This window comes from Meleagris gallopavo, chromosome 1, assembly GCF_000146605.3.
Source record: "Meleagris gallopavo isolate NT-WF06-2002-E0010 breed Aviagen turkey brand Nicholas breeding stock chromosome 1, Turkey_5.1, whole genome shotgun sequence".
Taxonomy (NCBI): domain Eukaryota; kingdom Metazoa; phylum Chordata; class Aves; order Galliformes; family Phasianidae; genus Meleagris; species Meleagris gallopavo.
The window spans coordinates 129,868,761-129,886,822 of record NC_015011.2 but is presented as its reverse complement, the minus strand read 5'-3'; the positions used below and the strand labels follow the sequence as shown (position 1 = coordinate 129,886,822).

The following is an 18,062-nucleotide window of genomic DNA, read 5'->3' as shown; positions in this document are numbered from 1 at the left end:
TTAATTCTTTAAAATACATTCTGATGCTTCGGAGCAAGGATTTGCACTGTTTTCCATCGGTCACTTATCTGAAAACTGAAGAAGACAGACTTGCATACGTTTTGCCTGAATTTGGGCTAGCCTGCCCTTGGGAGCAAGAATTACTGAACAAATACCCCTATGAGATGGTATGTTTAAGTATCCAGTAATCAAGCAATTTAGCTCTTTGACTATATGATCTTTTTTACATTCTTTTTTCTCATTTTGTCCAGGTCATACAGGTCGCAAATGAATACAGTAGCCACTGCCAAGACATTTTAGAGGTTGTGAAAATGCAAGAACTTGACAAGGTATGCGTTTGCTTCAGTAACTTTCCTTGCATGATAGCAAACAAATATGATAATGAAATTGTTTCTTTGTAGCTTATTTAGTTGATGGTTTTATCTAAAGAAGACGTTCATTTATGGACAAAAAAAGCACTCATTCAAGATATACTGGAATTCTTAATGTGACCTTCTCTTAGAATGTGATGTTGTGAGCACAAAACACAAGGCCGTGGATACATATCTCCCGTTATATCCACATATCCACAGCACATCTTTTTGTCTTCCTGCTCTTTGTTATGCTTCCTTGCCAGGTTCACCCCAGGATGCTCCCACCAGTGTCTGAGCCTGGCTGAGGAGCCAAGTTCTGTACTAATCCTCCTGCTTCTGTACTAATGTGTGTGTTCTTTCACTGAGTCACACTTCACATGTCACTAGTGTAAAATTGGTGAAAATTCATAAAGGACTTTGTGCAATAGGTGGAAGATTGCATCACGTCATTTTGGAAGTCTCTACAGCCTGAAAAAATAGCATTTATATCCTTGCCAGATATATGCCAGCTGTTCAAGTACTATGACAGATATCTATTCAAGGTACTGTAGACATGTTTGTTGTAATTACTTTATGATTTTTGTCTTTTGGGTAGTCCTACCTGGAAAGAAAGACCAGCCGTTTATTGTGTATCGTACAATGAGATTTTATTTTCAGTGTATATGTATACATAAATTTTGAGCCAGCGAGTTTGGATTTTGAAAGGAGACAGTGGAATTTGAGACTTCAGCCATTTGCTGCCATATCTTCAGTTCACAGAATCACAGAATATGTGAAGTTGAAAGGGATCCATAAGGATCATCAAGTCCGATTCCTGGCTTCGCATACGACCACAGTCAAAAGTTCTTAACACCAATGAACGATGATGTTATAAATGTTATCTGGGGTTTTGGAATGAGGATACACATCTGAAATTCAGCCTGATAGCTGGATTCTAAACTACAAGAGTGTTATTTTTCCTTTGATAACTTTACTGTATTTCTCAGTGACATTCCATGCAGACATACACAGTTCTCTCCTGAGAATAATTTACTTCTTATTTACAACAGGTCATCAAGCAGCATCTAGTAATTAATTCAGGAGGCACTGCTTGCTTCTAGGACATTTTTCCTTCTGCTAATAAATATAGTTTAATTATTGCCATAAGAGGAGGAAAACAATGGGCTTCTTTCATGACATAAATTGTAATCACAGCTAAAACATGTTTCATGCTGCTGTAAACATCTGTAGTGCAGTGACAATGCAGCTCCATATATTTACATTGTAGGAATTGGATAATATTCTCCTTGGTGACTTCCTGGAGGAGGTGTCTGTCCATTATCTGAAGTCAATCAGAATGTTCAGTAAAAATGTTAAACTCTGGCTGCTTAACGCTTTGGAAGAGCTTCCAATGCCACTCCAAACATCCAAATGTAAAGGTGAGTGTCAGAAACAGAGTGATTTTCATAAAATAATCTTCGCTTCAACTGCAGAAAAGGTTGGGTTACAAGACTCTTAAATTATTTTTAAAACATTTTAGCTGATGACCTTGATAGTAGGAAGGACTAGAGTTAGTTGGCACACAGTTAAAAATAAATGGTCTCAATTGATGTGAGGACAAATTTAAGCCCAAATCAGTCCAAGTTCCTGGTTAATTAAAGTGTACTTGAATCTTTTTAAAGACCTGTCTTTTGCCATGTTCACTTTGGCTGTGTCGATGACTCTTAAAAATAAGCACCCTGCCCTCTGAAATGTAGGTATTGTTCTGTCTCTTTTCCTTGCAAGCGGTTTTATGCAGATAAATTAATTAATGACTATAGGGCAGTTCAATATAAAGTAGAAAAAAAACCAAAGGTCTATAGGGAAAATGTGACTCTGTCATTAGAGCAAGATTTTAAAATCTTGTAGTATACAAAGGTGTGTGATCCTAAGTATGTACATACACACATACTTCAATTTATGTATGCAAATGTGTTCATACGTACAAAATGTTCAAGGTCATGTTGGGTGAGACTTTGGGCAACTTGATGTAGTAGAAGAGGTCACTACCCACAGCAGTGAAACTAACTTATCTTTAAGGTCCTTTCTAACCCAAACTATTCCATAGTTTGGATTCTATAGTTTATTTATTACATAGAATCATAGAATGGTTTGCATTGGAAGGAACTTTTAAGATCATCTAATTCAGTTATGCTGAAGAATCCAGTTAGAGCAAAATGCTGCTCAGTTTCTCCGTGAATGAAAACCATCTCTACAGTGAGAAAGATGGGATCCTGCATGGATATAGGACTGCTTCCACACGTGCTCAAGGATGGCTTGCAGTCAGTCTCAAATCTGGCAGTCTTTACATTCAAACAATTGACAGAGCAAATTTAGTAATTTGTTTTTAACACATCTGTGTGTATGAAAGTATTAGTAAGTAATCGACTACAATGCTTTCTACGCATATTCTGGGCTTTGGGGTTTGTACAAACTTTAGAGAAACAGAATTCACTTGAAAATCATTGCCTGTCTACAGATTTAAGATGCTTTATACTTGATTTTCCTGCAACTAAGAATCAGTTAGTTATATTTTATTCTTTAAAAAGATATTCTTGGACCACAGTGTTAGTAATTCTAACACATTATAGACAGGATCAAGAAGAACAACAGAAATCAACTTTTATTAACAGTGCTGAAAAATCATAGATATGTAAGGGTGAAAATGCAAACTCTAATCAAAACAGAAAATTTAGAATTCATGCTGCCGTCAGTCATGATGGCATCTGAAACCACACTCATAAAAGAATGTTGCTCTTGCTTGAGGAGTATTTCATGGAAAAAAGTATTGGAAGTATTTTTCCTCTGCATCATGGATTAACATATTTCTAGTGAAGGAAGAGCAGTAACCTGAGCTGCTTGCAGGCTTTAAATTTGTGGGGTCCCCAGCATAGAGAGCAGCTCAGCTATCTCCATGTGCTCTGAGTTAGCTGGTTGCTCCCACAGGGATCTGCTTTACAATTTAAAGAGATCTGTCTGCATCAATGTCTTTAAGAATGTAAAATATTAACGATATGAAACACCTGCCTCTTCTTCTTTAACAGAAGTTACAGTATTTATAAAAAGACTCAGGAGAAAGACAGATCTTTCTAATATGGCCAAGGTATGTTCCAGAATCCATGAAACAAAAAAGCTGAGCACCTCATTCACTCAAGAAGCCCACATGCAGTAAGGATCATTTATGAGATGCTCCACTGTAGTAGAACAACAGCAGCACAGGTGTTATTATCTGTATACTAACCATGGTCCTAACCATGCTCACCCTCCTACTTATTTCTGCCCGCAGTAAGTATGCTGAGGGGCCCTTTGGGTTCTGTTAGAGCCTCCGAGATGTGGTTAGTGGTTGCTATCCTGTAGTTACTCAGTGCTGCATTATTATGATGGGCTGCGCCCTTCCTGTAGCTTTACTTCCATTACTGTCCTTAAATACTTGCAAAATCACAGCACATGCAGTACAGGATACTCCCTCCCAGTGTGCCCATCTGGCTTAAATGACTTCACTTTGTCCTCACAGCAAAGGAATAAAAGAAGGGAATTGTGGCTCCTTAGGTTACACAACAGCATCACATCCTTCCTTAATAAATACAGTTTTCCTTTATGGGAAAGCTTCATCACAACCAACAACATATAAGATTTAACCTCATACTTCAAAAATAGTAGTTTTTTGGACGTTTTTTTAATTTAAGAAAATGCATAAGCGTGCATAGGTGTCCTAACATGGGCAAAGGGTCTACTTCTATCAAGTGCCAAGGACTTGTAGTTGCTATTTCATGCAGAAGCACTTTGGAAATGTTGAACACTAGAAAAAACTCAACTTCATAAGATTGTATGCTTCTTAACAGTGCTTCTTACCCATCAAACCACTCAATCCCACAAGACTGCATGTGCCAGCTATTCCCAGTCATTTGGACCTGACTGCTGTATTTAGATTTTACATTGTTGGGCTTGGGCTTGAGGCACGACATCAAAGTACTGGTTGTAGCTTTTTGATTCTTCCCTGCGCATTCCTAATGCATGGAAGAGCTATGAAGACTCAACATTTAATTTACACCCTTGAGATTTAGGGAAAAAGAGTTTTAACCTAGCTGGAAGGAATTCTCCAGCAGCAGCCTCTAACTGCTTTACATTGACTGTGCACTGTTTAACCTGCACGAAGTGAACATTCTAGACCTGAGAACCTGGGTCAGGTCTATACTTACAGTAGAGCACACTCTGAGCCTGGTTCCTTTTCATGTTAACTAGCACTCTTTGCACAGGTAAATGATATTTGCACCTTCTCCAGAGCCTCTTTAAAATACAAATAAAGGGCAGAGGAGCTCCAGAGTAACTGATGATCAGTCTCATTAGTCCCAATTTAAAAACAACAGCTTCAGCAAGTGAAAAAATGTGAGCCTTGTAAATCAACATCCCCATAGTCTTTCAGCAGCTGTAGCCTCAGGTATAACTTCTGACATTACCCAAGGCATTTATACCAGGCTCCAGAGAGCAGAGCAGAAAACAAGAGTCAGATAAAGATTATATTGCAAAATTATCTTATCCATCTAATGCACACCAGAAGATGGCTAGCTGGACAACATGAGTATTTAAAATGTTCATCATGTGAGAAACACACAACTGCTTCATGACGAGGTGAATGTCGCTCAGAGAAAACCAATCGGTGTTTCAGTTGGTCAGACCAGCCCCTAGGCTTGTGTGTGCTTTACTATTTCTCTTGGTTGTCCTCATCAGATACTCAGATAAAGTAGGCATGCATAGAGCAAGTGATGCCCTACTCCTGAGACACATCTAGCCATCTGAGAGGAAGGTTGTATCCCCATCCATCTTGGGGTAGCGAGCCCCAGGATTTGATTATTTCTTGCGTGAAAAAATACTTTCTTTTATTAGTTATAAAATTTGTGCCCTTTTTCATGCAGTTCTTCCTGCAGGCCTCTATCACATTCTTTCTCAGTTATTTCTATCTCAGCCTGAGGTTTAATTCTCTCATGTGGGAGTCATTTGGTATTTCTAATCGTCCTTCAAGGTTTTCTCTTTCTGAAAAGCACATTGAATTTCAACCAGAGACAGGTGGTCAAAGCAGGTGACAGTACTCCTAATGAGAACTGTTATTGAGGGACTGTGCAGCTGCAGCTTCTGAATGGTGTAAACACACTGTGCCTTGTAGAGCACTTTGCAATAATTTAGCCACCTGGTGAGAAAATCTGAACAATTTTGGCAGGGTCAGCATTCAGAAGAAAAAGTAACTTTCTCATCACGTGTAGATAAAGCAGGCTGATATTTGCTACTACCTGGATGTACGGAAGTAATTAGAGTATAAGAAAGTGCAAATTCTCTGTGAGAAAGGAATGTGAATATAATGCTTGTCATTTCCAAGGGCTGGTTCCTGCCTTTGATAAGCTGTATTTAAGTGTTGTCAGGGCCAGCTCTTAGTAATTCAGAGTATTATGGTTTGTGAAGTGCAATGGGTAAAGAAGGAGAGTGTCCTAACATACAGGAATATGGAGCTGTGTTCCCAGTGTTCTCATTGTGTGCTCTTGCTGCAACCAGCAGCTCTTCTTCCAATGCTGGAAACTCCATGTAAAGCAAGAAAAGAAGCTTTGTCTTTAGCTTGACTGAAAAAGACTACTGAGAGTCAGGCAGCTTGTGATATTTGAGTAATGCTAATAGAATAGCGGAAAACCAAAGTGCTAAATTGGGAGTTATACTTGCAAATAAGTGTGGTGTGATAGAAAGTAATGATGAATGCACCCGATGAATGGCATTTGTTCAAACATTTGTGAATCCTGAAGTTTTCTCTGAACTTTACAAGAAAATATTTTTCCCCTAGTAGATCAAAGTTAGCATATGGATTATACATATAAAAGCCCAAATTCAGCAGAGCCTTTAGGATCTCCCACATTTCAGTATGAAAGTGAGAGACTAAATGTATGGATGGATGAATTTTAACAGACTCAGATTTAATTCCTTTCATTATTTTCCACTTAAAACACTTAAATCAGGATATTAGCAATTAATTAAAAAAAGAAAAAACAGAAACGGAAGAGATGAGGATAAAAAGTTAGGCTGAAAATCCTCTGCAATATCTGTGTATGTAATATTTATAGGGACAAATATGAAACCAGATTCATTCACAAATGACTCACAAGCAAAGAAATGGGACAAATTCCCCACTAATATCACTTTAACTAATACCATGTTTCTAATCTTATTTTTTCCTTCTCAAAGGCCAGAAAAACTCAAGAAAACTCACTTTTGAATGTAATTGAAACACATATTAAGGACAAGTAGTACTGAGGAAAAATAAATCCTAATAAATACTTGAATTTTTTTCAGACAAAGTACCATTATTTGGCATAACTATAATAACTGCAGGCAAAAACAATTGCCCAGATACTTCAAGCATCTGTCAGCCTTGTCTGCTCCATCACAGACACTACCACAAAGTCTCATTGAAAATAATATCACCCAGAACAAAACCCACTCAAAGACAGCTTAAGATTCATCTCCTTTGATGCTTTTTTTTTTCCTTTTTTTTTTTTTTCCTATTTGGAGTCTAATGGTAAATGTAAAGCCCCACTTCTAACTTAGCACTGAATAAGGGAAGCTTTTTTGACTGAATTAAGGGCTTGTGAAAGTGAAAGACATTAACTGTTTTCTTAATAAATGCAGACAATGAGGATAGTCTTGAACAACAACAGCAAAGTCACTGTTCTGATCTCGGATTTGAATGCTGTCATCGATCAGGGATTGCTGGATGTGCCTGGAAACCTCTTTCAAAAGAAGTATGGAAATCCAGATGAACTGCAGTACAACATAGAAATCAAATGTAATTTTTTCTATATTTTTCTATCCATTTAAGCCTCTGCCTGACATTATTAAAGCTCTAGCATGTTTATTCATGGCATCTACCCTACTGGGAATTACAGCCTTTCAGTAACCCTAAGTACTGGAAAAGAGCCAATAAAATTGAGAATGGAGCACGCAGTTATATCCGTTTAATTTTAAAGGTTAAGAATGAAAGGCTTTGATTCTCTCTTAATGCTTTCTATGGCGGCAGGAGTGGGTTTTGTGTTCCCAAATGATACATCTTCCAAAAGAAGGCTGATAAAAGGGACACTGACATTTTGTCATTTGCTTTGATAAAAAAGGAGTTTCCTAGAATTACGTTTTGCATTTTATCTTGTTATTAATCGCAGTCACGAAATCACCTCCTGTGGCCAGATTTTACACACTGTATGTATGCTGAACTGGTTGAAGACCTTTCAGCTTTCACATCTTTTTGCTCTATTAGGGCCTGCAGAATTGATGCTGTGCTGTAAACACTAAAACACATGGTTTGCATGCAGCTATGACACGATACATTTGCCAGTCTACCGAAAAGCTATGGGAACATAATGGCAAGTTAATTCTAACATTAACAGACTGCCATTTAAATCATTAGCAAGAAATGGGTAAGATGGACCGTCTGTGCTCAGAGCTGATGGAGGAATTCTCAGCTCTTTGTTCCTGGCCCGCCGCAGGCATGCTCCCTGACAGGAGATGCACCACCACCTGCCTGTGATTGCTTTTGGCAGGAATAATAATTCTCTTTGTTCATGGAGCCATCAAGAGAACCATCTGAATAATGTTGATACGAGACTTAAAATCAAAAGCAATGCACAGGAGTTTTTTATTACATTCACTCTTTTTATTAATTATTATGTTTTCAGAGGTGGATTTATTGCATTCTCAGTTTCCACTCCTTTTCCAAATTGTTATTAATAATAAACAAAGTTTTACAGACCCTATGTATATGTTTTCTGAACATAAGACCTGTTAGCTAGAAGGGTGTAGATTCAGAGAGGCACAGTCATGATGCAGCTTGTGGCTCAGAGTGGTAGCTTCTAATCTTCTGGGGGAACATCTGCATTGCTTTTTGGCAATACTATATGTATTTCCATAGAATGCTGTGGAATATCTGTAGTTATTGTTTTAAAGCAATTTCCTCCTTAACGGATTTTTCTTTTTCAACTGTGTAGAAGCTCAGATAAGAAATTTGGTATTGCATATAACCATATTTCAGCTTGCACTTGTGCAAAGTTTACTCTTTCCACTTTGGCCACGATAATTATGTCAGTGCAGGCACAGTAGTAATGGCTATGGGGCTGGACAGCATGCATTCCAGGGTTCAAAGGGAACTGGCTGATGTGGTTGTTGAGCTGTTCATCATATTTGAAAAGCCATGGCTGACAGGTGGATTCCTTGATGACTGGAAAAAGGGAAACCTTACTCCCATTTATAAGAAAGGGAGGAAGAATGACCTAGGGAACTAAAGGCCAGTAAGCCTCAGCTCTGTTCCTGGGAAGATAATGGAACAGATTTATGGCTCTATGTCCAGGTGGAGGCCAGTAATGTGTGGTATCCCCCAGGAGTCCATCTTGGGACCAATGCTCCTTAACATCTTCGTCAATGACATAGATAGTGGGATTGAGTGCACCCTTAGCAGGTTTGCTGATGACACCAAGCTGAGTGGTGCAGTTGATACAACAGAGGAAGGGATGCATCCAGAGGGATCTTGATAAACTTGAAAGGTGGGCCCCTGTGAACTTAATTGTGTTCAACAAAACAAAGTGCAAGGTTTTGCACTTGGATTGGAGGAATCTCAGATACGTACACAGACTGAGAGAAGAACTCCTTGAGAGTAGCCCTGCTGAGAAGGACTTAGGGGCCCTGGTAGATGAAAAACTGAACATGAGCCAGCAGTGTGTGCTTCAGCCTGGAAAGCCAACTGTATCATGGGCTGTATCAGAAGAGGTGTGATTGTCCCCCTCTACTCTGCCTTCATGAGGCTCATCAGGAGTATAATGTCCAGCTCTGGGGCCTTCAACATAGGAAAAATGTCAGGCTTTTGGAGACAGTCCAGAGGAAGGCCACAAAGATGATCTAGATGATCTAGCTAGAACAGCTTTCCTGTGAAGACAAGTTGAAGGAGCTGGTCTTGTTCAGTCTGGAGAAGAGAGAAGACTGCAGGGAGACCTCTTTACAGCCTTCCAGTATTTAAAGGGAGATTATAAACATGAGGGAAAACAACTTTTTACATGGATAGATAGTGATAAGACAAGGGGAAAAACTAAAGGAAGGAAGATTTAGGTTAGACATCTGGGGAAGTTTTTCACTGAGAGGGTGGTGAGGTGTCGGAACATATTGCCTGGAGAGATTGTGGATGCCCCATCCACAAGGATGGTGTTCAGGGCCAGGTGGGATGAGGCCCTGAGCAGCTTGATCTACTTGATCTAGCAGTTAGCAACTTTGCCTGCAGCTGAGGGGTTGGAATTTGATGCTTCTTGATGTCCCTCCCAACCCAAGCCATTCTATGACACTATGATTCTATGATTCCATAACATAAACTTGAATTCAGACTAATTTCTAAGAAATTGCGCAGTTGCACTAATCAAAGTGCTATAAACAGAGGTCTTAATATATTTAAAGACCAATATAACAGAAAAAAAAAAAAAAGCTAGAAATGGCAGCAAGCCAATCACTTGATCTCCCTTCTATATTTCACAGGTTTGAATGACCTATTATCTTCACTGGCACATTCTACAGATATTCGAGTTCTCCTAAGCTGTATATCTTCAAATCTTCAGGCTTTTGTCATTCAGGTATAAAATTAATTTAACAATTTCAGAAAAGGAAGAGTGATCACACCATTTATCCCTCTACACTCTGTCAAAAGTTTGCAGGAGCTACATTATATACTAGGAACATGACCAGACTGCAGATTTGCATAAATACAATTTATGCATGCTGCAGAAAAGGGGAGAATTAATTGGCATACAAAAATTCCATCTGTGCGAACAACAACAAATGTATTTCTATGCATATATTCACTTCAGTGATTACAGTATTTGGTCTCATTTTGTAGATGTACTCTGTAACGCTGCCTTATAAATCAAGATCTCTAAGAAAAATGTCCACATAAATAAAGAGAACACTTAATGACTCCTGAGATTGTTGATTTATGAAACTGTTGATCTTCAGCAGGTTGTAGGAGAGTGAGAAATGCTAGTGCAATGGTTCTACCTCTCGTGAAAGGTTCAAGTATGATCATCTTTGTGTATAGACCTCTCCCTAGGTTACCAATTCTTGCACCCCTTGTCCATTAGTGATCCAGAGCTAGTGGTAGTTTGATAGTTGCACTGCATTCTGTTGGTTGGACAGACCAATGAATCTGGGCCTGGAGGGTAGTTAAATGCTTTTTTTTATTTATTTTTCTGAAGAAGCAGGATAAACTGTACTTACTTCTTCAGCTTTTTTTCCTAATATTTTGAGTGGGTTTTATAATTAGAAATAGCATTTTGCAGTTCTGTGGTGCCTTCATCTCACAGGACCCTCAGCTGCAGAGAAGATGGAGGTTCACAGTTATAGGGTGCAAGGCAATAGCCACAGCAAAGGAAAAATTCAAAAGATTTAAAAAAAAACAAACATGAGGACAGTCAGACACATGAAGAGGTTACCCAGAAGGGTGGAGAATACCTCGGAGACATTCAGAACTTGGCTGGAAAAGACCTGAAAAAAGATGACATACAAAGATCCCTTTCAACCTAAGTTATTTTAACTTAATTTTCCATCTTTGTATGCCGTCTGCGCAGAAAAATAGCCCACAACACAATAAAGGACTCTTTTAACCAGCTTCATCATAAAGCGTCTTTTTTTTCTCTATTTGCAGCCAAGCAGGAATAAACAGGAGTTTATAAAACTGGCAGCTGATTTCCAGTTGAGATGGAACTTCCTATTGAGCACAGTAAGCAAGGCGATGACACTCAACTATGCAGACAGTTTTGGTAAGTGAAAGCTTTGTGCCTGTCAATCTGATCTGACCTGAGATGGCAGAGGGACCTGATCGTTTCAGCAGACATGTAGTCAAGCTATAATCCAGAAGAGCATCACCTCTACAGGATGAACACAAGAGAGAAAGGGAGAAAGATGCAGCTGGAGATGGCAGAGGAGCAGGACTCTTTGTTTTGGTAGAGGCCATCATTTAAGGTGAAACAGATAACAGCATCCTTAGATGCAAACCTCTCTTCACCCACATTGCAGGAACTCCATCAGGAAGGGATGATGGAGAGCTGGGGCACCAGCAGCCCTAACCATAGTAATTCCATATATCTCAGGTGGTAGCTTCCAGATTCCCATATTCTTTCTGTATAATACAGTAACAGCAGATCCAAACACTTGTCAAAAGTTCAGTTAGTTCTTCCTAGAGAAGGTATAGGCTCCTTCCCTTTGCTTATGCCTTACACTGACACATTAGACTGTCTGAAAACTAATCACTCTTTCAGCTGGATGCGTTTTGTCTCTGCTGTAGTGCTCAGAGCTGTCTAGCACCAAATCCAACACACACTAGTGCAAAGCAGAAGTGAGGGGCCTTTGCAGTTGCATTTACTGAAAGTGCCTTGAAGTGGTACCACTGAGTCTTGAATCAACTGTTCCTCTTCTATACTGCATCAAACCCAAGTTCCCTTCTCTTTATTTGTAAGACCTTTCAGAGGCTATCTGTCTTTTATATATTCTGAAGCAATGCACTATCTCCTCAAAGTAACATCTCAACCCAGACTGCATGAACTAGCTTTCAGACTTTCAAAGAAGCACCTTCATAATTTTTTGTGTTCTGTTGGAGGGAGCTTCACGTCAACAGCCAAAAAAACCCTCATTATCTTCTTAGACATTCCCCTTCAAAGCTTAAGGCTTTGTGTTTCCTACAAAGACATAACAAAGTGGTATGGTAAGGTTGCTGCCTTTTATATTCTTCAGCATTCTTTCCCTATTACTGACTGTGTTTGTGTATATACATGCACAGCCCTTTTCTGCATCTAGCTGTTACCTTTTGCCTCATAATTAGGTTGCAAACTCCCCGGAGCAGGATTGGAGGTTTGCTCTCTCACTACAAGGAATACAGCACAGTTGGGTCCCTTATCCATGGCCGGCTGCATCAGAGTAATAATAATCACATCTATCTCTGCAGAAGTGTTCTGCACAAAACTCCCCAAAGTTAGATGCAATATTTTGTGCCATGAGTGAAAACTGTGAACGAATTCCAAGAACACTGGATGCTCAGTGTTTATTAAAATTGCCAATGATGATGAAATCCTCTTCCCACCTCAAGAAGAGCTTAATGAATCGCCTCCCTGTTCTGTAGTTGTTAATGGCTTGGGACACAATTAATACCATCTGATGTAAAGCATCCTATCCTCTGCTGAGCCTTCCTCAAACTAGTTACAAACAATATTTTCATCTCACATTATACAGTCTTATTACTGTACTTCATTAACACTGAGATTTAATTCATTTTCACATATGACAGAGTTTTTAAAGTGCCTTTTAATCTTTCTCTGTGATGTTCCAATTAAATTGGTCATTATTATCTTCTTTCCTAAAACCATTGGTTCCTTTAGATGTTGGGTTATATGATGTAACAATGTCCATCTTTCCCAGGTCTCTATTCCCACATTTCTATTTGAAGCCTTAGTGGGCAAGGCTTAGTTATTTTAACAAGCCACTCTGCACTCAGGCCATTGCTTTTCATAAACGTCTTAAATCATACAGAAATGATGCGGATCCTGCAAATCAAAATATGCTGCATCCACTGAGGATCCACAATTACTTAGGCAAAATGTAGAATTTTTGGTAAATGTGTGTCATGTTAATGCAGCATGCATCCCCACAACATAAGTCACATACCAGAAGTCAAATCCAAACTCACTTCTGGCTGGGGGTCTTGCTTGAAACTTAGCACTTCTGACACACATAAGTTACTTCTGAGCTCAGGATTGTCTTTTGCCCTATTCCAACCCGGCCTCCTCATGGATGATGCTCAAGTGCAATTGAAGGAACCTGCATTTAGTCCCCTGTAAGGCTGAAAGGAGCAACAGCAGTCAGTGCACATGAAGTCATGGAAGTTCATGGCATTAAGGGACATGGTTTACTGATGGGACTCTGTAGATCAGGCTGATAGTCAAGCTTGATGATCCTGAAGATCTTCTTCAACCCAGATGATTCCATAATTCTATGCCAGAGCTCTTCCATTACCACCTCTTTTCCGGCATATGTGCCTCTACTTATCTCTGACACAAAACCTTCCATCAGCTGATACACCTACATTTTCTTTATTAGTATCTCCTCTGAGGTGTTCAGGGTGGCTGGACAGTCACCTACATACACAATGTAAGCACTTTCAACCACAGGTACAAGTCAAAACTCAGTGGCCTCCATGAGTCCTTCTTTTGGCTTTTGGCAACTATAACTTGGTATTTTGGCATACACAGCTGCAAGGTAGGCCATTTAATGTCATAGGTATGGAACAAACTGAAATCTGTAGGAGGGTTAGCTTGGAGAGAGGTTGAATTATTTGTCTGTGTTAGGGGGAAATCCAGACAATGCATGCTAGTTAATAGCCCTTATAAGAACAGTGAATCTGGGGGATGAACTTGAGTAGAAAAGTGAATAAACACAAGCACATTTTTCTCTATTGGTAAAATTTGGGAAAAGGCTTTTGTTAATGTTTAAAATCCATAGTCAGTGCCCATTTTGCTGTGGTAGTTGGAGGTAGGTCATTATGCAAGCATTATTTGATGAGTGCTAGACTGCTACTTTGTCTAGCCCATCACTAAACTGAAGCTCATCAAAAAAAAAGAACACATCAGGAAGGTATGCAAGTTAAGAGGTTACTACAACTACTTCTGGTTTTCTTTAAATTTAGGATCCTGGCATTTGTTTAATTTGCTACTCTTGGATTACGTTGCTCACATCTTCCAGTCCTATATAGAGGAGGAAGAAGAGGGAGAAGAAAGTTTTTGTGTCACACAGCAAAGCGACCAGCCTGTTCTGTGGGTTTATGAGCCCAGCTACTTTGGGGGCTACTTTGCAGAGGAGGAACCTCAAGCTGAAGCTCCTCAGTCAACTCTCATAAGTTTGATGCTGAACCAGAGCGACATCAGATTAAGCAACGTATATTCAGAGTTCTGAGTTGTTTGGGGGAGAAAGCCACAGAAATCAAGGTGAGATAAAATATTAGCTCTGTAGAAAACTTTTTTTTTTTTTAAAAAAAAGCAATGCAGTAAGTTGTGGAAATTGGGAGAGGTGTAGACTTTGTACTTGTTTATGTGTGTGAAGTAGAACTAATGAAATCCAGGTTTGCATAAAGTTATGTCCACTGTCATCCACACCTAAAGCCAAAATCCATCCTCCCACAATCCCTGTTAATGGATTATAAACTTCACATTGCCTATCTCCTACTCACCCCATTCTTCTTTTGTTCTTCCTTCGTTTTCCAGAAAACTTTCATCTTTTTGTTAGGTTCCCCAAGTGTCATCTAAGCAAGAGCAGCCTTGTTCTGCTGGGTTTGGCACAGCTCAAGGGTTAGCAGGCCACATGGTATTTACTGATCAGAAGAGAAAGCACATAGCATAGCCTTCTCTCACTGCTGAGAGCACTGAGAGACTCTCTTTCCTTCACCTAGCTATTAATTTTATCAAAAGATGCTGAAGTGTGAAACACTTTGAATCTTTCTGCTGTGCCAGACTTTCTTGCAGTCAGCCTCCAGGTTCCAATTAGCAGCATAAGGGGTGACATACAGGTAGAAAAAACAAAATGTCTGAGTTTTCTTAGGACACAAGGATAAATCTTAGGACATATCGGAACACAGATCAAGCCTTTGTGGTTAATACAAGTGATATATTCATCACTTGTACGTTCAGCTGTTTTCAGATTTCTTTTCTGTGTAGTAACAGCACTCAGAGAACACTGTGTTTTCTAGAACATGGAAAAAAAATAAATGTCAGTGGCACCAAGATTAATAAGGAAATAACATTTTTGAGGTGATCATGCTGTTGTTATTCTACTTGCTTATCCTGCACCTTCCAGGATGTACTCAGTTTCTATAAACTAGGACCAGGACTGGAAATCGACTATTTTAAAAAACATCTTTATTAGTTATAAAGTCTCTTGGAAGACATTTGCTTTTAAATATGAGATATACTAAAACTAGTTCAGTAATGAAAATCATAAGGAGAGAGGCACAAGGGGAACAAACAAGAATGATTTACATATGTCATGGGCATGTTGGATAGATATTTTCATTTTTGAAATGCAATGTAATTAGCCATCCTCCCATGCCACCTTAAGTTCAAAAACAAACTCGTCTGGATGCAGAGTATGACCAAGGAATCCCTAAACCAACAGTGGTCAAAAATTAGGAGATAAAGCAATAGAAAGCCTATTCAATATCTACACTGCTTCCTATGTTCTTTTACTGTTCTGCCCTTAGGGGCTTTTGTGTAGCCTCTACAACTGCAGTGCTCTTATACAAGCGACAATGGACAAAGATTTGACCCAGGTTTTGCTTTGTATAAGTGATATGCCTACAAATAAATGTGTAATTTTTGCATATTTTGTATGTGACCTCAAGAATAGAGGAAGGCTGGTTAGAGTGAGGGACAAGAAGTGCCAAAGTAGGAGCAAATGACTACAGAACCCAAAATGGGGAGTAGCATGACTTGTCAAGGTATTAAGGAGGGAAGGAAAAGTAAAGGATAGAGAAAGTATAGGAAGAGCTTAGAGAGGAAAATCTTGCCAACTAAAGGACCTGAAACCCTGGGTTCCATCAGTCCATGTGCAAGATGCTGATAGTGGAATGAAAAACAGAGCCCAGTAAGAGCCTGCTAATGCTGTGCCTCAAGTGTCTGCAGCTAGGGAAGAAGATGAAAAACTGGAACCTGCAGCTCAGAAGGGTTTCAGGAGCTGTGATAGAGTGGGTGAGTATTTCTGGCACTGGTGTCCTTCGAATGGGTGGTAGCTCCCACCTCAGCCACTGCAGGCTCTCTCTCCTTGGGTGTCATACTAACTCCACAGATTGAAGAAAAATGCAGTTCCAAATCATCTCCACCACCCACCACTTTGCTCATATTACCATATTTGTAGACCCCCAAACTAGATACCCTGTAGATTCCTGTTGCAAAAGAGTTTGTCTTCTGTGACTTTGGATCACCTTCCCATTCTCTCAGGCAGCCATCTGTCCCTGTTCCTGCTAATCCCCTTTCAGCCAGAACCTGTATACAAACCCACAGCAGCCCGAACAGCACCCAGCAGCCAAGATGCTGTCTCCTGGATGGTATTTCAGCTGCATGACTTACTGCTCTGTATATCACGGGTGTGTTTTGTATTTTTTTTCCTTTAAATCCTTCACCTCACACAGCCTCTTCAGATCTCTTAGGCCTGGTGTCTCTCTTTATCTCCCATCCTCCACTTCATCCTCTGCCAACAACACCAACCTCCGTATCTTTTTCATCTTGTCCCACAGAGCATTTCTGTGCCTTCTCTACAGCCTGTTATGCTCAGGAAAAATCTGTTCATCGCACCTCCACCCGCATCTCATTGAAATTAGTGCTAAAAACTCAGTTCTGCTGTGAAACCCTGGAAAAATGAGAGGGAGGACTGGTAACAGAAATCAGAAGAGAATCTCCCAAGCTTGCCCTTGCATCAGCAGCAGCAATATGTGCCTGTGTCTTAGCAGATCTCTTCATGATCTTTTGGTTGCCACCTTTTATTTTTCCTTTTCCTTCCCCATCTGTTTTTGGTCCCCCACCTCTCCTTCATGCTGAATATAAATTAAACTCCTCAGCAGAGACACCATGTTTTTCCACGCATTTTGAGCAATGCAGCATATACATATCTTGTAATTTGAAGCATGAATACTGTTAATAATCTTGAGAATGGAATATATATTGCAAGCTGGTGACATCTCCCAAGGAAAACATTTTTATATTTAAAAAAAGGGGGGGAGGGGAATGAGACAATACAAGATTTAAACAAACTGGCCTGATGGACAGCGTTGCAGATTGAACTTTACCCAGCCGAGCACAAGTAGTTTGAACTAATAACTGTTGGAACCCATGGCACAAACAAAGATGCTCTGAGTGAACTGAAATACGTAATAGGGCAGCTCAGAGAACGTCGGACTGATCTTCACTCCTTATCACAGAGCTTCCAGTTGCTTTCTCTTAGCAAGAGTAGCAATTTTTCATCTAGAAAATCCTATTTTGTGTTTCTTCTCTTTGTTCACTTGTTACCAAATTAAAATCCTATTAAATTGCACACCTGCAGTGGGTTTATCTGCAGAGCACTGTGCTGTGGCTTTTAATCCATTTCCACGCCTATGTACCATACAGTATACTGCAAATCAGAGCAAAGAGGCTGAGGGAACACTGTTTACAGCTCTATTGGCAGAAAGCAAAGCAAATACTTTGTTAAAAAGGGAAAAAAATAAGGAAATATTAACTGCTTCACTTAAGTGAATAGGGAATGGTCATCTGAATAGTCTGTGTAATCCAGGATATAGAAATCAGGAAAAATAATTAACTAAAATGATCAAAAATAAGAGCAAAGTGTTGACCCTGCTTAAATTCATTGGCAAAACTTCCACTGATTTTAAGAAAGGCAGGATTTCAGTATGTAAAAGCAGTCCCTGAGAGGGAGGGGGCAGGACTATGATTATTTATTTTGGAAAAGAATATTTGATAGTAGCAACATAAAGTGTGAGCACCAAAAAGGTGCTGTGCCCTACTGTTACACCTCTGCCATCCTGTGAGGAAGCCCAGCATGTATATCCTCCTGTTGGTTTAACTGATGTAAAGTAGGTTGGGTATCTGCACCAAAAAA

At 39.6% G+C, this 18,062-nt stretch overlaps 1 protein-coding gene across 1 annotated transcript in view; it reads left to right on the top strand.

Annotated features, from left to right (window-relative positions):
- RFX8 (RFX family member 8, lacking RFX DNA binding domain) overlaps positions 1–18,062 on the top strand; it is a 33,135-nt gene that overhangs the window by 14,453 nt on the left and 620 nt on the right. The window contains exons 7-15 of the mRNA XM_010727815.2: positions 39–167; positions 252–329; positions 782–895; positions 1,621–1,771; positions 3,416–3,474; positions 7,038–7,194; positions 9,915–10,009; positions 11,077–11,191; positions 14,107–14,404. Of these exons, the coding sequence (XP_010726117.1) occupies positions 39–167; positions 252–329; positions 782–895; positions 1,621–1,771; positions 3,416–3,474; positions 7,038–7,194; positions 9,915–10,009; positions 11,077–11,191; positions 14,107–14,372 (1,164 nt within the window). The 3' untranslated portion in view covers positions 14,373–14,404. The remainder of the gene's footprint in view (positions 1–38; positions 168–251; positions 330–781; positions 896–1,620; positions 1,772–3,415; positions 3,475–7,037; positions 7,195–9,914; positions 10,010–11,076; positions 11,192–14,106; positions 14,405–18,062) is intronic.